This window comes from Pezoporus flaviventris, unplaced genomic scaffold (assembly GCF_033815535.1).
Source record: "Pezoporus flaviventris isolate CSIRO_AGI_PZ_B2104156 unplaced genomic scaffold, CSIRO_AGI_Pfla_v1 ptg000072l, whole genome shotgun sequence".
NCBI classification, from domain to species: domain Eukaryota; kingdom Metazoa; phylum Chordata; class Aves; order Psittaciformes; family Psittacidae; genus Pezoporus; species Pezoporus flaviventris.
Window position 1 is genome coordinate 8,110,187 of NW_026892620.1, and position 17,441 is coordinate 8,127,627.

The 17,441-nt window shown below is 39.5% G+C and overlaps 1 protein-coding gene across 3 annotated transcripts in view; it reads right to left on the reverse strand.

The window, feature by feature from the left end:
* Positions 1-15,209, reverse strand: part of TPP2 (tripeptidyl peptidase 2) — a 53,173-nt gene extending 37,964 nt beyond the window's left edge. For all 3 annotated transcript variants that reach the window (XM_061472812.1, XM_061472811.1, XM_061472813.1), the window contains exons 1-10: positions 14,994-15,209; positions 9,134-9,262; positions 7,970-8,065; positions 7,450-7,554; positions 6,662-6,786; positions 5,726-5,889; positions 3,391-3,545; positions 2,240-2,316; positions 1,686-1,813; positions 12-111 (exon numbers count right to left, since the gene is read on the reverse strand). In XM_061472812.1, coding sequence (XP_061328796.1) covers positions 12-111; positions 1,686-1,813; positions 2,240-2,316; positions 3,391-3,545; positions 5,726-5,889; positions 6,662-6,786; positions 7,450-7,554; positions 7,970-8,065; positions 9,134-9,262; positions 14,994-15,155 — 1,241 coding nt within the window. In that variant the 5' untranslated portion in view covers positions 15,156-15,209. The remainder of the gene's footprint in view (positions 1-11; positions 112-1,685; positions 1,814-2,239; positions 2,317-3,390; positions 3,546-5,725; positions 5,890-6,661; positions 6,787-7,449; positions 7,555-7,969; positions 8,066-9,133; positions 9,263-14,993) is intronic.
* Between the last annotated feature and the right edge of the window lie 2,232 nt (positions 15,210-17,441).

Here is a 17,441-nt window from a genome sequence, read left to right on the forward strand (position 1 = left end):
GTACAACATACCTAGGCCCTCTGGATGACCAAGTATATTGATTTGCTGGCAGTTTTTCTCTTAAAGAGTATTCAGCAACCATCATGTCAGGTGAAACATAGGCACCAACACCTGCAAAAGCCATTTAAGTATTTTAAATGCGCAATGAATTTTTATTAACAGGAAAAAAAAATATTTCTGTGGTTTAAATTCATTATAAGAATTTTTTCCTTGACATGTAATAATGGAAACATGCATTTTCTGTATCATTACACCCAGATATTTTTACAAAGCAAGTATAAAGCAGCATGCTATGGACTAAAAATGTTCTATAATATTGAAATATTATGTAAACTTCAAAGTTTCATTTTTATTCAATTGGAATAGAATGTATTCACCTTCTAAATTTCTTTCACAACAAATTACTTCTACATGTCTCTACTCTCTCCCACACACCTTTGGCTGTGTTTACACTGTTACAAAGTACACCAAACATAGCTCAAAGCAATCTGTGCAAGTTGGTTCATGTTCACATGGCTCATAACTACGCCACCTAGAGCAGATGGCCACATCCACAGAGCTCAAACACAGCGATGAGACACTCATCACTTACTTTCCTATGTATCAGTTCAAAGTGCCCAGAGCATGTAAATGACTGTCAAAGTCTGCTAAAGTTGTAGTTTTAAAACATGATGTCATTGCACCTGTGCCCCGTCCCTACAGTGTACACTCCATTTTCTCTATGGCACAAGCACTATGAGGATAGTAGAAAATTATCATACCAAGCTAACAAACAAATCTGGCAAGATCCGCATCCATGCTGCCTGTGTGAACTATGCCAACCTGTCAACTAGATTTTGCTTTACCCTCAAAAGACAAACAAAAAATCCCCAACCTATCTGGTTCACGCCAGATGGTAGAAAAAGAGCATGCAGAGTGAATGATCAATCAGTCCCTGGGGTGATACAAGTACACTGAACTGACAAAGTAGATGTGCTGTAAGAGCAAAGACAATGCAAACCTGGAAAGAGCTTGTAAGTTCCAGTTCCAGCCCCTGTTTCATTAGTGAATTAACTGCAGATTAACTTCAGAAAGTAATCAGTGTTCTACTAGCTATCCTGAAATACCAACTCTCCAACTTTCAAATCTACATGCTAGTCTTCTTGAATGAGAATTCTGAGATTTAATAATCAGCTTATGTAACTTAGTAATGCAGCATCAGATTTATATAAAAATAAAGACTAGGGAAGTTACCCCTAAATGCTAGACATTTTGCTAAGTTTTATATCTCAGTCTTTCACTGAAATATCAAAACCCATACACCTAGACATTCAGAAAAATAAATTCTTATCGCAGTAATAGACCTGCACAGAAGTGGCACTACAGCTGAATGAATTCTTCCTCTAGAAGGGCTTGTCTAGGTCACCACATGGGATCATTTTACATCCAAGATAAATGCTTTGTTTCACTACAAATAGAAATTAGGGTATCTGATGAAGACAAAAGATCTAAAATTGTGGTTCTGACAATTCAAAATGCATTACAAGGCCTTCCAGAACATTAATTAGAATCGAACTTGCTTGTATTTTTACAAGTCAGATTTACCAACAGGTAAAGGTCTGAGGGGTGTTCTCAGATGGTTACAATTAAGACAGAAGCTGAATACTGCCAACACTTCCCCCCCCACCCCCAAAGAAATGATTTACCTATTACACTAGATGTAGTTCCACCAGGACATCCTACTGTAGAAAGGCAAGGGCCATTATTTCCTGCACTTGAAACATAGATTACATTGTGTTTCCACACTGCTTCATTAATAACTTCACAAATTCTCCTGATGTGTAAGAAAAAAAAAATTTAATCAAAAATATTATTTTCTTCCCACAGGGCAAAATTCCCATTTCCTGTAGAATCTCTGTGACCAGTCATAGAACAAGGAATATTATGCAGCCTGCTCCCCCCACCTGGCAGAGGCAGTTCCAATACAGAAGCTGACCACAAAAAATACTTCCTAGTCTAAAAAAAAAAAAGTTAGTTATGTAGCAAAATTAGGTTTTTACCCCCCCCAGTTATGTGGTGCTCCAACTACAAAAATTCTTTATTATTCTGAAACATTTTTATACTATAGTCAGTTAAAAATATAAACTGCAACAGTTTAATGTATATGAATTGTCTGAGCCTGACAGTTCATTTACACAAAGCTCAACAAATGTATGTAATTCATATTACAATACTTTATATTAACCACAGTGGTACTCACCCAGAATTTGGCCAATGTGTTGCCTCTCCATAGCTATAGTTGACGAGATCACATTTGTAGTTTATTGCTTCTATCATCTGATAAAGTAAAAATAAAAGCCAAAATACATCCTAATCATAGAATACGTCAAATAAGGAACGGCAAAGAACATCTGCTTAAACTGATCTGCTATAGATCTAAGAAAATAGGATATATTTCTTTTAATTCTAGAAAATAATTTACTTCAATCAGTTATTTAAGTGCTATTTCCCCAGTGAATAAACAGAATAAAAACCCCAGTCCCTGAACAGCCTAACTTTTGTCATGTTCCAAGCTATAAATTAACAGTACCCTAAGAGAAAACTGCATACTTCATTAGTATTTGTCTCAAATATCTGTACTCAATAACATAAAATTCTCTTTTCTCGTGCAGTTTGGTTAAATTCCCAAAAGTTGTAAAAATATTATGGTGCAAGATATACTATGGGCCACAAGTGTTGCAAGATTTACTGTGAGCCACAAGTATAGTTTTCTATTTTCTGTTCCTTTTCTTGTGTGATTTTTATCCCCCATCAATTCATTATATGGAAAAGGTCTTGGGCCTTTTTTCATTAAAAAGGAATTATATCTTTCCTCACTTTTCAGAAAGTGAGTAAAAAGAAAAACCAAAAAGCCAAACAAACAAAAAAAAACCACCAAAAAACAAATCACCCATATTAGCAGATACTAGATTTAAGCATTCTATAGTAACCTATGTAACTATAAAAAAACATGCTCACAACACAGAATAAGGAACTAGAAATGTGCATGTAAGTAACTTCACCCACATGTCAAGATAGCCAGACACACTACAACTCTGTTAGTCTGTAAAAATCTCTAAATGCTCTGTACAACAGAAGACTTATTTTATGCTAAAACATTAGTATTAAGATATGTTTTAAAATACATTCTGGTATGCTTTGCAGGTTTTTTTGGTTGGCTTATTTTTGTTTGTTCTGGATTTTCTTTGAGGAGGAGGGTTGTTGGCATTTGCTTGCTTACTTCTTTTTGTTGGAAATATTTTAGAACTATAAAAGCACTCCCTATGAGCAAGTAGAGAACAAAATTGTAGAATATTGTGGAACACTAAGTCACACTGCTGAAATTAATCGTTTAGTCAGTGTAATACCCACAGCTCTTATTAGACCAGTGCCAGTTTCCATTGTACTTAGTCTTGTATCACCAATCTTGATTGCAAGAATCTGAGCTCCAGGAGCCACACCATTTCGTTCTGGCTCTTCTGGAAAGTATCCAGCTGCAATACTAGCCACATGTGTTCCATGCGCTCCTGAGGAAACAAAAAGTTGTATCACTATATCTTTAGTGAACGTCATTTACACAAATTTAATACACTACTTCTCATTTATTGAGCTTTAAGTATATAAATCCAGTTATCAGCCAGTCACAAGTAGTGCTTCCCAGGGCTCAAGATTGGAGCCAGTTCTGTTTAATAACGTTATCAACGATCTGGATGAGGGCATCCAGCGCACCCTGAATAATTTTGCAAATAACACGAAGTTGGGCAGGAGCGTTGATCTGCTTGAGGGTAGAAAGGCTCTACAGAGGGTCTGAACAGGCTGGATCACTGGGCTGAGGCCAGCTGTATGAAGTTCAACAAAGCAAAGTGCCAGGTCCTGCACTTGGGTCACAACATCCCCATGCAAGGCTACAGGCTTGGGGAAGAGTGGCTGGAAAGCTGCCCAATGGAAAAGGACGTGAGTGGTGGTCAACAGCTGCTGAATATGAGCCGGCAGCATGCCCAAGTGGCCAAGAAGTCCAACAGCATCCTGGCCTGTATCAGAAATAGTGTGGCCAGCAGGACTGGGGAAGAGATCATGCCCCTGCTGAGGCTGCACCTCAAATCCTGTGTTCAGTTCTGGGCCTTTCATTGCAAGAAAAACATTGAGGTGCTGGAGTGGGTCAGAAAAGGGCAACAAAGCTGGTGTAGAGTCTGGGAAACAAATCTTATGAGGGATGGCTGAGGCAACTGGGGTTGTTTAGTCTGGAGAACAGAAGGCTCAGGGGGGACCTTATCACCCTCTATAACTACCTGAAAGGAGGCTGTAGTGAAGTGGGGGTTGGTCTCTTCTTGCAAGTAACAAACAATAGGACAAGACGTACTGGCCTCAAGTTAAGCCAGGACAGCTTTAGGAAGAAAAATTTGTTCCCTAAAACATTTGTCAGGCATTGGAACAGGCTGCACAGGGAAGTAGCTGAGTCACCATCCCTGGAGGTATTTAAAATACGCTGTAGAGATGGTGCTTAGGGACACCGCAATGTTAGCGGTTGGACTCAACCTTACAGGTCTTTTCCAACCTAAATGGTTCCACAATTCTGTAAAATGAGCCCAGGCTTTAAAATCACTTATTAAACAAATGTCCTGTTATTCTAAGGAAAACAAAACAAAAGAACCCAGTGAACAGCAGCCATCTGGAAAATAAAACAGCTTTCTGAAGGGAGAAAGGAGGCAAGAGGCAGATAAAAAGGATGTATTCACTTAATCCTACTAATGGAAGTTACTTTAAAGGCTCAACACTTTCTACTCTAAGTTATGAAAATTATACCTGAGATGACTCAGATAGTGGGGATTAAGTAAAAACAAAACAAACAAACACCTTAACAGAAAAAAAAAAAACAAACAAGAAAGAAAAAAAAACACCAACAACCCAAACCAAAACACCAACAGAAACCAAACCCAAAGAAAAAGAAACAAAAAAACAACAACAAAACCACAAACCAAAAACTGCACAAAGTTTTTGTTGAGATAAAAAAGAATCTCTCAAAAAATGATCATCAATTTAGAAACCAGAACTGCTTCTGTAGTTCTACTGACATAGGATTGTTTAATGATAAATTAAGAGCATTTTTCAAACCAAATATATCCACATCACCATAACCACTTAGGATGCTTCCAAAACATAACAAGATTATATAAGAACACACATATTCAGAGTGGTTAGAGCCTCAGCTATACTGACACCTGCCATCACAAAAAAGTTTGGATAAACCAAAATAAAGATCAATACACCTTTTGTTCACAGGTAAGTCTTATTTAAGATTCTTAAATCATACAAACACAAAGCACAGCAAGTAAAAATCAGTCATCACCTATATTTAAGAAGCAAAACAAAAAAAGGTACTTTGAAAGAAGGTTCTCTCTGTTTTAGGCATTAAGATGCAAGAACACCTTATAGAGCACTTAAACTGTACACACTGTATTTATGTAGGCATTTGAACATATAGTTAACTATTTCAGACAAAAATGCAAGCAAGTTTGGTAATGAGCTGTCATTATAGCTATAGTTGAGAAAATCCGAATATTGATCTTGACTGCCGCAGAATGCAGAATACAGAATGCAGGATACAGAATGCTGTATTAAGATAGCTGCCTTGAGCCATCCCAAGTATCAAAATCAAGACCCCAAAACTGATGCTGCTCAGCAGCAAAATTTTCTTATTTTCATTTACCTCCACTTGTCACAATGGAAAGAAGGTTTCCATCATCATATATATTCACAGAATAATTCAACATTTCAGATGTTCCAAAGGATCCATACTCCTGAGCCTCTTTGTAGGTTCTCAGCACTGTACAGCTTGTCAAGTCACCACTCTCACTTGTATCTATGCAGGCTCTGTTGACCAAACAAAATGGTTATTTTCCTGCTGCTGTAAGCTTTCAGTTATCTTGCCCCCACAGCAAAGTGTACCACCACATAGAATTCAAGAAGTCTGGTTCTGTGTTTACAGTACCTTAATTCTTTAAGTCAATATTTTCAAACTGGGTTGTTCGCACTTAAGATTCAGAATCTGCAAAGATCTCTAAATAAACTCACTTTCAAATGCTACTAAATTCAAATAAATCCTTCTTAGAAAAGAAAGCATATGGAAATTCAAGCAATTTCTTCAAGGAAGAAATTTTACTAATACTAGCTGTTCAGTGCTGGTACATAAACATGTGAAGTCTTACCCACCATTTTGTATGATGCACATTATAAGTCAAGAAAAGTGCCATGTTACATCTTGAAGTTTATGTAAAGACTTCTGTGTTTCGGGGGGGTTGTTTTTTATTGTTGCTGCTGTTTTGGGGTTTGGTTGTTGGTGGCTTTGTCATCCCCCCCCCCCCCGCAATGGATACTCAAAGTGATTTTACTCTGCCTCAGAGGAAAATCCCACAAGCTTACCCCCTTTGCATCATGCTGTCTTTAATAAGACTTCATTTTACCCCATCTTCATTTGGGATTGGAACTTTGTCATGAAACTCAAATGATACAGTAGGATTATCTTAAAGCAAATAATAATTAAGAACTCTATAAAGAGGGTAGATTTGAAAGTTAACACAGCCTTCAATGCAAGCTGGATTTTTATGTGTAGATGATGACAAGTTATACAAGTTTAGGCATTTACCTCCAGGTCTCACCATCATTCCATACCAAACAGTCATATACTGGGCCAGGATCACTGTATTTTTTCTCAAAAGAATTCAACAGTTCCACTTGATTTTGAAGTTCTTCCTTTATCAGCTTATTTACCTAGTAAGGTAACAAGAATACAGTTAGACTGTTTCTAAAGTTGTTACAAGAAATGTCTTACATTTCTTTCTGACGTTACACATTTGTTACATCACTTCACCAAGAATGCAAGATTATCCTAGGAGTCACAAACATCTAGAAGTTTAATCACCTTCCAACAGTGCACTGTTTATTTTTGGCCTGTTTTGCATAACTATTTCCAGTTTCTGTAATTGTAAAGTTTAAAGCCCTTATCTATTTATTTATTTTTGCATCATTAAATGTTAGAGGAGTGACCTGAGGTATTCCTGGTACTTCACTGAAATAGTACCTAGCTTACAAAATAAAGGATATGTTTAGAAGATTCCAACTTTGAACACACCAAGGATGATAGCCTTAAAAAACCCAGCATATTAAATTAAAAATAAAACTTACTAAAAAAACCTGCTACAAAGTATCTGAAGTAACACCCTTTTTGTATTTGACAAGTTTAGAAAGTTAGCGCTAAGCAAATGAAACAACCATCCATATATAGACTTTTTAAATTAATCAGAAGATAAACTAGCAAGTGATCTGCCAAAAGAATCACAAGTATCTTCCCTTCACTCATCTAACAAAGTATTTTAATCCTCTCAACCAGTTACAAATTGTTGCAAACAAGTTTATAAATTTACTTATCCAAACCTGGGAGGGAGAGCTATGAGCCGCATCAAATTCTTCTTGTTTTCTACAGGCCTCTGCTAGAGCCAGTCTGTGAATGGGATCCCACAGCTTTTCCTTGCGTTCTTTCTGTAGAATAAAACCAGGCTCCTCAATATATGGACAAATACCTATGTCCAAGTATCTATACTACAAAAGTAATATAAAAATTCTGTTTTGAGACACAATAGCTAGAAAAGTTCAATACAATACGATAAATGAACATCAAACACCACACAGACAAAAGAAACTGCTATCAGTAATTTCTAGACTGTTTTGCCACTGTGAAGAGGACCACTGACTGGACTGTTCTAAAAAAAAAATCACAGAAGAAATGGATCATGTCAAAACTAAGCAACAATAAGCGAGAGAATAGATTTCAAGTGCTGCTCAGCAGCCTACACGTGTTAATAAATCATATATCAAAGTTTCCTAGAAAAATTTAGGAGTCAGAACAGTGAAATATGACTATACACTACACTAGATGCAAAATGTAATTTCTTACCTGAATCCTCTCCTTAAGAGCTTTAGGATAAATATCATAGCCATTTTTTATGCCAATGTGATATTTGCCTGAAGGATTTACCCAGGTTGCTGGAATCTGCAGAAAAGTATATTCAGAAATCCGTTAACCAATGGCATTAAAAAAAAAAAAAATACGAAAAATCAACACTGTAAGAGAGCTTAGAGGAGAGACTTGCAAGTATCACCAATTTAATTCCCTGCCTCCATGACAGTAACACGTGCACTAAGTTTCAACAACATGACATGGCAATTTCAATCCATTTCAAAAGGAATCACTATTAATTCACGTGACACTGCCATTGAACAACTAAGTAACCACTGCCCTGATGATCTACTTTGAAAACATAAAGTCCCAGCAGTGACTTTACTGGGTAGAGGTCTGTGAAAATAACAGCGCTATAAATGAAAAGCAGCACCATAGCATGAAGGGGTGTTATGGTTTGAAGTCATGAGAAATATCTGAATATCTACTTTCATATCTCACTACAGCTTAGACTCTCAGTACATCAGATCCACTACTCCTAGCTGAAAAAAAAGAAAAAAAAAAAAGCGCAACAGATTCGCCCTTACAACCGTATTCTGTGCAAAATTCAGAAGCTGGTATCATGGGAAGATCCAAAGAGCTGATGCCCTCATATCACCTCATCAATCAAATTATGCCAGTAGCATCAGCAGTTCTAAGCTCAGACCCCTGCCAGATCTCATCATATCCTTTTCAAAACCCTACAGGGTTTCTGTTCTATTTATAGTGAGAATGCAGTGAGCCTACAACCAAGTCCTCACAGGTTTTTCAGTCTCTAGAACTATCTCCCCACAAGTTGAACACCTGCCTGCCAAAAGAAAGCAGTGAATGAATTCCCTGCTTTGCTCTGCTTGCAAACGCAGATCTTGCTTAACCTGTTAAATTGTCTTTACCCCAACATGCAAGTTTTCTCATTCTTACCCTTCCAAGTCTCTTCCCCTCATCCTGCTAGGGGGAGTGTGAGTGCACGACTGTGTGGGGCTTAGCTGCCAGCTGGCGTTAAACCATGACATCTGGTTAAAAGAAACTAAGTTCTGCAGAAACTAAAATAAGTACTAAATTTGTAGTTAAACAAAAAAGGAAAAGATGCCCAGTAGCGTCTCTGCAGCAGTCAATACTCACCTTTAAAGTTCTTCCAGATAGACCGACAATTTCTCCATCTTTAGGTTCCACAATGGTACACGTAGTTACATCACCACTGCCTGTTGTGTCAATTATATCAATTATCTTGGGTTTCCCATCAGTTGTAATCTGAAAATATGAATACAGAAAAATGAAAACATAGTTGATTACCCTTCAGCACAAAATCCATGAATTTTTTCATGATTGTTAAAGAAAATATCAACCAATTTTCTTAAGCACCCAACATTAAATGGAAAGACATAAACCCAACTTTAAATTACTTAAATTTTCAATGAACTAAAAGCAATGTGCCCATCTTTCTAGTTTATACAAATTAACTAATTTCTAAAAAGGATTTAGAAGACAAACAAGTAAAAACATTATATCAATAAAGCACAGGAGTCCCAATTTAAAACCAAGCTGAAATTTGCAAAAACTACTATATGTGTTCAAATAAACTGCTGTGTTGCTTCCATCCCACCATTGTGGCCAAATTTTACCGTAATGAACACACAACTCTAACAAAATGAAAGGTGCTTAATTACAGGCACTCACAAGCTTGAGTCTCTTAACTGAGCTTAAACCTAAAAGGAGCACAAGTTATCATCATCTTATTTTTCCTTTGTCAAGGATTCTACTCGTTTTAACCAATCTGAAGTCTTAGGAACTACTGCTATATACCCTAATACTGTATAAGAAGTATTTTTACCAGGGTGAGGAGAAAGGGAGCTGAGACTTGGTAAGAACAGTGTTAATGACCATAACTTTAAAGCCTCTTCAAATTAAATGAAAACTAGCCCTGATGGACTTTACAGTAGCTGCAGGCAACTAAACATCAAAAAAGAAACCACTAACCTATTCAAAGTTCCTTTCACCTAGAGTAACCTTCTACACAATTACCAAGACTAAGATTTTTTTTATGTTATTTTACATTTACAAAAATATTCAATATTATCTTCTTGTAATAACACGCTTCATCTAGTAGGTATTGTATGAGCTCATTCGGGAAATAAACTATACTCCATATACAGCAGTATTTTCTTGAAGGGCAATATGAATTCAGATGGCTGAAGCACCTCTCCTATGAAGACAGAGAGTTGGGCTTCTTCAGCCTGGAAAGAAGGCTCTGGGGAGACCTTAGAGTTAGCTTCCAGTGCCTATAAGGGGGCCAACATGAAATCTGGAAAGGGACTTCCTTCAGGGCATGCAGGGATGGGACATGGAGTAATGGCTTTAAACTGAAAAAGGGTAGGTTTACATTAGCTATGAGGAAGAAATTCTCCACTGTGAGGGTGGTGAGGCACTGGAAGAGGTTACCCAGAGAGGTGCAGATTCCACATCCCTGGAAACATTCAAGGTCAGGTTGGACAGGGCTCTGAGCAACCTGATCTAGTTGAAGATTTCCCTGATCGTTGTAGGGGGGGTGGACTATATGACCTTTAAAGGTCCCTTCTGACCCAAACCATTCTATAATACTATGAATTGGTCATATGCATCTATCTTCTTATGCTTCTACGCTAAAGGTTAAAAAAAAAAAATCTTCTCAACACCTTCTATACAATAACTACACTGAAAGTGAAAAAAGCTTCTTGTTCAGAAAAGCAGCAATATTTGCTCTTCTCTACCATTTAAATATTTGGTATTGTTGCCTTTATTCTCTATCAATAATTCTGATGCTAGACATAACATACACTACATGTAGTTTTGCCCAAATCATGCTCTGGAATTGCGAATTCAGCTGCTGAATTTAACAACGTGACCAAGCTGTTTCATAAAAATCACTCCATTGCTATCAAAAAGACAACAAGGTTCAAGCTTTTATCACACTTCAACAAATAAGTATTTCCAAGGTCTCAAATTCTTATGGTTAAGGGGAAAACCTTAACAAACAAAAGCACAACAAAGAAAAAACCCTCCACAACAGACACCCAACAAACCACAAATAAAACAGAAAACCACTCGCCCACAAACATCCACCCCAAAAATCCCAAAACTCAACTAAACAACATACAGAAAAGTAACAAGCAACCACTCTCCCATATAAAACCAGGCTTCAACAGGCCAGGAAAAAAAAGACCAAGCCCCAAAATCCTAAACTCGTCACAACCATAAGAAGGACATTAATTTAATTTCCCAGAAGGTAACAAATACTGCTTTAGAACAGATCTGCTAAGAAAAAATTTCCATTACAGAAACCAGCACTGTTACTCTGTTTACAGAAATTCATGTTCAGGTTTGAAAATTGTTAAAGCATATTAACCTGGTAAAACATCCACTGAATAACAGCTGCACAGTAGTGAAATTTTACTTGGTAAACACAGCGCATAGGCACTCAAACCATATGGTTTTCTAGTGTTTGTAATTAATTTCTTCAAATGCCACTCTACTTACAGAAAGTCAAGAGCTGCTCCAATAATAAAGCAACTGCAAAGACAACCCTGAGATTATCAGAATTGGACATTTTTCAATATGTCTCTAAAGAAAGTGACTTGTTCAGTGATCAAAACACAAGAAAAGAATGAAGATGTAATCCAAGGTGACCTGTTGGAAGGAGACAAGTTATACTGTAACAGGTGGCCAGAACACAGATTTATGCCACAGTGAACTTGGGTAGTTTTTAAAGTTGTCTAGCCAGCAAGACAATGAACAATTCCTACACTACACGGCACTTCACCTCACAGCAGGTCCAAAGGTGCACGTGAGTTTGTATAGTTAGAACTGACAAACTGGAATTTTGCAGTTAGACTCAAAGGTCTGGTTTTCAGGTACAGAGGTCGAAGACTCAATTCCTAATGGCAGTGAACCACACAGGTTCACCGTCACGTCACTTAGTACAAGTAACCAGCGTGGCTGCTTCTGCTGTTATGGACTGGGCTGACATACTGCCCACCAGTAGTAATGCTACAGTGAAACTCAGTTCTGGTGGTTTTTTTTTGTTTGTTTGGTTTTTTGGTTGGTTGGTTGGCTGTTGTTTTTTTTTCCCCCAAGGATTCTTCCAAGGATTGTAATTCCGAGGAAAAAATAAAATAAAATAAAAAAAAAAGAAGTGAACTTGATCAACTCCCTCATGTGAACAGAAAAAAACTGGAAATAATGATTCATTACAATCAAGGTATGTTTTAGTACCTTTGCGCTAAAAAAAAAAATTAAGAATATTTACAGCATATTTAGAACCCCCAATGCTACCTTTAATATCATGAGTTGCCTACAGCCCTTTGAAAAAATACATGAAACAGTTTACAAGTTTATGACTTGTTTATGCTTTTTAGTTTGAAGTTTGAAAAACATACTCTCATGTTAGCTCTGACATCATAAAGCAAATAAATTAGTAAATTTTAGTAAAAACACTAAAAAAAAAACCAAAACAAATCTATCTGCATAATCCTGGCAGCTGACCAGAAGCGAAGGAGCACTAGTATCTGCGACACTCCCAAATTAAAAGGCAAAGCCAGATGCATTTGAGCATGCTTTTGCCAGAGGATACAATATTACTGATTCCAACTGACAGCTATTGCAGCAACAGGAGATGAACAAGTTCTTCAGCACTTGGGTCACGGGACAGCTGATCATCATCACAAATAAAAAAGAAAATTATTTGAAAATTAACTCAGTGCTGAAAAACAGGTCAAGCCAACTCAAGCTGCTACTGCTAAAACATCATCCCATAAACGTATGAGCTAGTTTTAGATAATAATTATAATAAGAACTCCAACAGGCACTTCACAAAATAATCAAAATTGCAAGAAGCCGATGAACTGACCTATCTATTGTGAAACATAAGTAGTGACAACAACAACAGGTAAAGGGCAGGGTGGGGCTGAACAAAGACTATATATACACAACCACAACACATCCCTTAAATGTACCGTATCTGCCCACCTAAAATTTTACCATCTCCTGTGCCTTAGTGAGGAATTGCAAGCCATGACACAACAGATAACAACAGGAAATAAATTCTACCAAAGAAATGAAGAAGGGAAAAAAATAGCATGAAAAAAACAAACTGAACTTCACAGTTGGCATCAACAGGTGGAGCGTAAAGCAAGGGAAGACGAGATGAAAAGTATTCCCCTAGAGGGCACTGGCTACAAAAGATTAAGAAAGAACACAAAAGTAAGTAGAAGTTAGATAATAAAATGTTTTGTGTGGCAAAGCCAGCCAACCAACAGAGAAATAAACCGGATGCAAGAACCTTTGTTAAGCCTAGTAGCTACTCTTTCTATAGCAGCATGGAAAGACCACACAGCTTCTTCTAATGTTCCTCCAACATCCTTGCAAACTCACTCTCACCCATCACAAAATTAATAACATACACACCCTCACAAAGTTCTCCACAGATTTTTTACTTCACCACCTGTAACATTATCCTCCGCATAAAACAGGCTGAATAAAATTGGTATCATCAACACTGAGATCATGAGGATTCATAAGTATCCCTCATGAGCCCTGGGTTGCCTATCTCAGAACAAAGCTTCCCTCTACTGTCCATAAACTCATGCCCCCCCCCCCCCTCCTTTTTTTTTTAGTTGACTATTCCTCACTTATAATCTTCAGAGACTTAGGGTTTTTTGTTTTTGTTTTCATATGTGAAACTTCAGAATTAGACACACCCCATTTATATTCACATTTTCCCAATTGTCTTTCACTACTTTCTGGTGTGCCCATGCTATTAACTTTGCTTTTTAGCAAGCTTTCTTGAGCTTCCTAATTACTATTCCACTTACCCTCAATATTTTACCAAAATCACCAGCTTTATTGCAGCTTAAATCAACTGAAGTTATAGCTGCCCAGTCCCTCCTTTCACCCTACCTGTCCTCTTCACTCATCCTTTTACTTAGCTGAAATCCACAAGGAGTCATTTCAGAACACTGAACTAAAGATCTGCCAGGGTTAGGTCCCTGAAGTAGGTCACTTAGGACTAAAATCGATGCTTGTGCCAAAGAAAGAGAAAAAAAAAAACCAAACTAACACAGGCCCTTCTTAGTTAAAAAAAATAAAGGATTCCATACCCAAGCAAGTTCCCTGCAACTCTCTCTGAATCACTTCTCAGGGCTTCCTTTGCAACATCTTGGAGAAAATATGCCAACAAGAAGCAGGAAGGAGTAATGAAACAAAAGGCCACATACAAACTTACATGCTACAGTTAAAAGAATTAAGGAAGTGCTGAGGAGTGCAAAAATTAAAGTCACACAGAAATTCACAAAACTGAGATTGAAATAATTACGGCAATCACTCTGCGATCTGAACTACGATCAAAAAAAGCCGGCAGAACCAAATCTGACACGGATTGTTGTTGCAATACAACGCACAAAAAACACACTGAGAGAGGAATGCAAATTTTGCCAGAAATACACTTTTCATGTAAAAGATCTAAGCCGCTGTTTGTAGCCTCAAGCCACCTCCTGTTGAAGTTTGGTAAAGCTTAACAAAATCCACAGACTATTCTTTCACAACGAGTGCTACGTGCAAGAAGACAATGAAAGAGATTTAAGTACCCTAAAACCTCTGTGAAGGGCTTAAAAGGAGGATCCTTGCACAAACACCCGAAGTGACCCGCGCGGAGCACCACCGGCAGGATTCCCCGCCCTCCCGTAGCAAGAGCCCACGCTCACGCGAAGTGTGTGCTTAGCGGGAATTGTGAGCAAGCAAACAAACACCCCAACTGCAAGTCCCCAGACAACCCTTCAAAGGCCTGTCCCGCTACCGACGGCCGCTCGGGGGCTGCGGCCGCGCCTGGAGGAGCGCCCCGGCCCCACACTCGTCCCGGGCCCCCAGGCAGCGCAGCCCGGCAGGGCCCGGGTGCTCCCACCGCCCTTGGAGGGCCGCCGCCCGAGGCGGCTCCTTGCTACCCGCCCATTACCTGCATGCCCGGCGCCCCCGGGTCCACGCCGGTGTCCAGCACCGCCAGCAGCACCCCCCGTCCGTCGAAGTCGGGGAAGCGGGCAAGAAAGGCGGCGGCACCAGTCTCCTTCTTAGGCAGGAGACCGTGGAAGGGGAACGGCTCCTCTGCAGCGACCGCCATAACGGCGTGAGGGGGAACCGTGCGAGAACAGAGCACTCCCGGTGCCGGCGGCTGAGGTGGAAGAGGGGGGGGAGAGGGATGACGGCGGGGAGTGGGGGGGGGGTCCCAGAAGGACGGGCGAGGCCATGGGCGGCGCACGCGCCATAGCGCCCCACCAATCGGCGGGGAGGTGCACCCTCTCGCGGCCTGCAGCGAGAGAGAGCCAGGGCTAAATGGGCCAATAGGACCGCACTGTGGGCCGGCGTTCGCCCCGGAGCTGGAGGGGCCCGCGGCGGAAGACAGCGAATCAGGAAAGCTGCGGGCTCCACGCGCCGGAACCCCGGGCAGGGCTGCCGGGCCCGAGCGGCGGCAACGGGGAGGGGCGGGCGATAGCGGGGCGGGGCCGGGCAGGGAGCGGAGCGGAGCGGAGCCTGGGGCTGAGGCAGCCACGTACCGCGGTGATGGTGGGGAGTGCCCCGGGGGTGGTGCGGGAGATGCTGCCCGGAGGTGCGAGGGTATCTGCGGGCCCTGCTTCCCTGAGCGCACGACTGCTGGCAGCTTCCTCGGACTCTCGGTCCTGCCTCAGGGCTATTGTGGGGCTGCGGCCTGCGGCGGTGGCGGGTGGCTTCTCTCACAACCCCTCAGGCGCTGCTGAGAGGACATGGCAGTGCTGTAGCCGCGAAATTCCCCGGAGTCACGAGGAGAACCGATGTGCAATTTTACTTTTTTTTCATTACTATTTATTTGAATTTTGCTGATTCATTATCTGGGATAAAACATGTTGCGGTGCCCGCAGGAGCGCTGTATCCCGGTTACCGTGGGGTGATGCGGCATTTGTATAGTGTTGGAAGGCAGTTTGCTGATTGTGCTGCTGTTTAGTAAAGACAAACATAAAAACTAACTAAAGGTTATGTGGAGCTCCAAGTAAGTTTTTTTTTATTTTGTTTTGTTTTTTTTTTGTTTTGTTTGTTTGTTTTTGTTTTTTTTTTTTGTAAAGTAGTCAAAGGAAAAAGTACTTTTTTTTAAGGTTAGTTTCTAGCTTTCATGGTCACATACAAGCTTCCAGAGAAAGCTGAAACCAAAGACGACAGAGAATTTCTTTTCAATAGGTGTCTTAGTTGTAGTATCTGACGTGTGGCTTTAAGGTATTTTAACCAGCAATAATGGTACAAGCTGGTTGGTTACTTGAATATCACTTTGCTTTCCTCAAGCAAGTTTCTGTTCAGAGAGTTACATCAGAGGAAGCAGGTGAAATTTCTCTGACTACGTGGATGTGTTCACTGTAAAGCAAGGAGGATTTTGGCTTTTGAGAATTGTTCTATTTGTGTGATGTTTTTGTTTCATGGGTCTGCTGAAATATCTGAATATCACACATTAATCTTTGAAGTAAACCTGGCATTTGTTCATTCTTAGCAGAAATGGGGAGGGTGGGTTGCTAGCAAATAGTGGCACTTTACGCTTTTTCCCCATTTTATGTGCTACCATCAGCAGTGACTTTCAGCTCGTCAATGACTTAGAGATGTACAGAATTTTTATGCAAGTAAAGTACTAAAATAAAACTGAAGAGCACCATCTTAAAAATACATATTCTCAAAAAAAAAAATAATTAGTCAAAGCTGTACCATATGTAGTTAGTGTGCAACTCAGTCTGCTCCCCTCTTTTGCTTTCAGTCATGAGTGAAAATTTTACATTTTTATATCCAGGTACCATGTGCTTGACTTTCTTGGAATGCTGCTGGTGTCTGGCAGCCATATTCAGGCTTTTTTAGAATTACATAAGGCATAGACTGTTTTTAATGTAGGGAGAGAATTATTCTGACAAGGTGTTTTTTCACTTGTTTAATACCTAATTGCCCATTTTAATTTAGTTTCCCATCTGTATATCATTGCTGACGCATCTCAATGGGAGAGGTTTGTATTCCTGCCAGCACGTTCAAATAAACAGACGCTGGATATGTCCTGTTCCAAGTATATTTTGAGATTAAATTCTGAAAATGTTTCAGATTTCATTCAATAAACTGGCTGTATGTTAAAATTTGGAAACGTGTATTACTAACTCTGAAAAGTTCTGCTCTTTTCTGTTGCCTTGGTCTTAAGAGTTATAATACAAACAAGTCATCTAATTGGCAGGTACATTAATTGTACAGTTGTACATAACTCAGTGATGTGCCCTGGCAAGTAGGGCAGGTTCTGCAGGAAATACTGGGATTTGAGGAAGGTGTGCCAATCATCTTTTGACAGACTTTAAAGCAAGACCATGAGGGAGGAAAGAAAAACCTCATTTTGGTTACAGTTTTTAAAATGTGA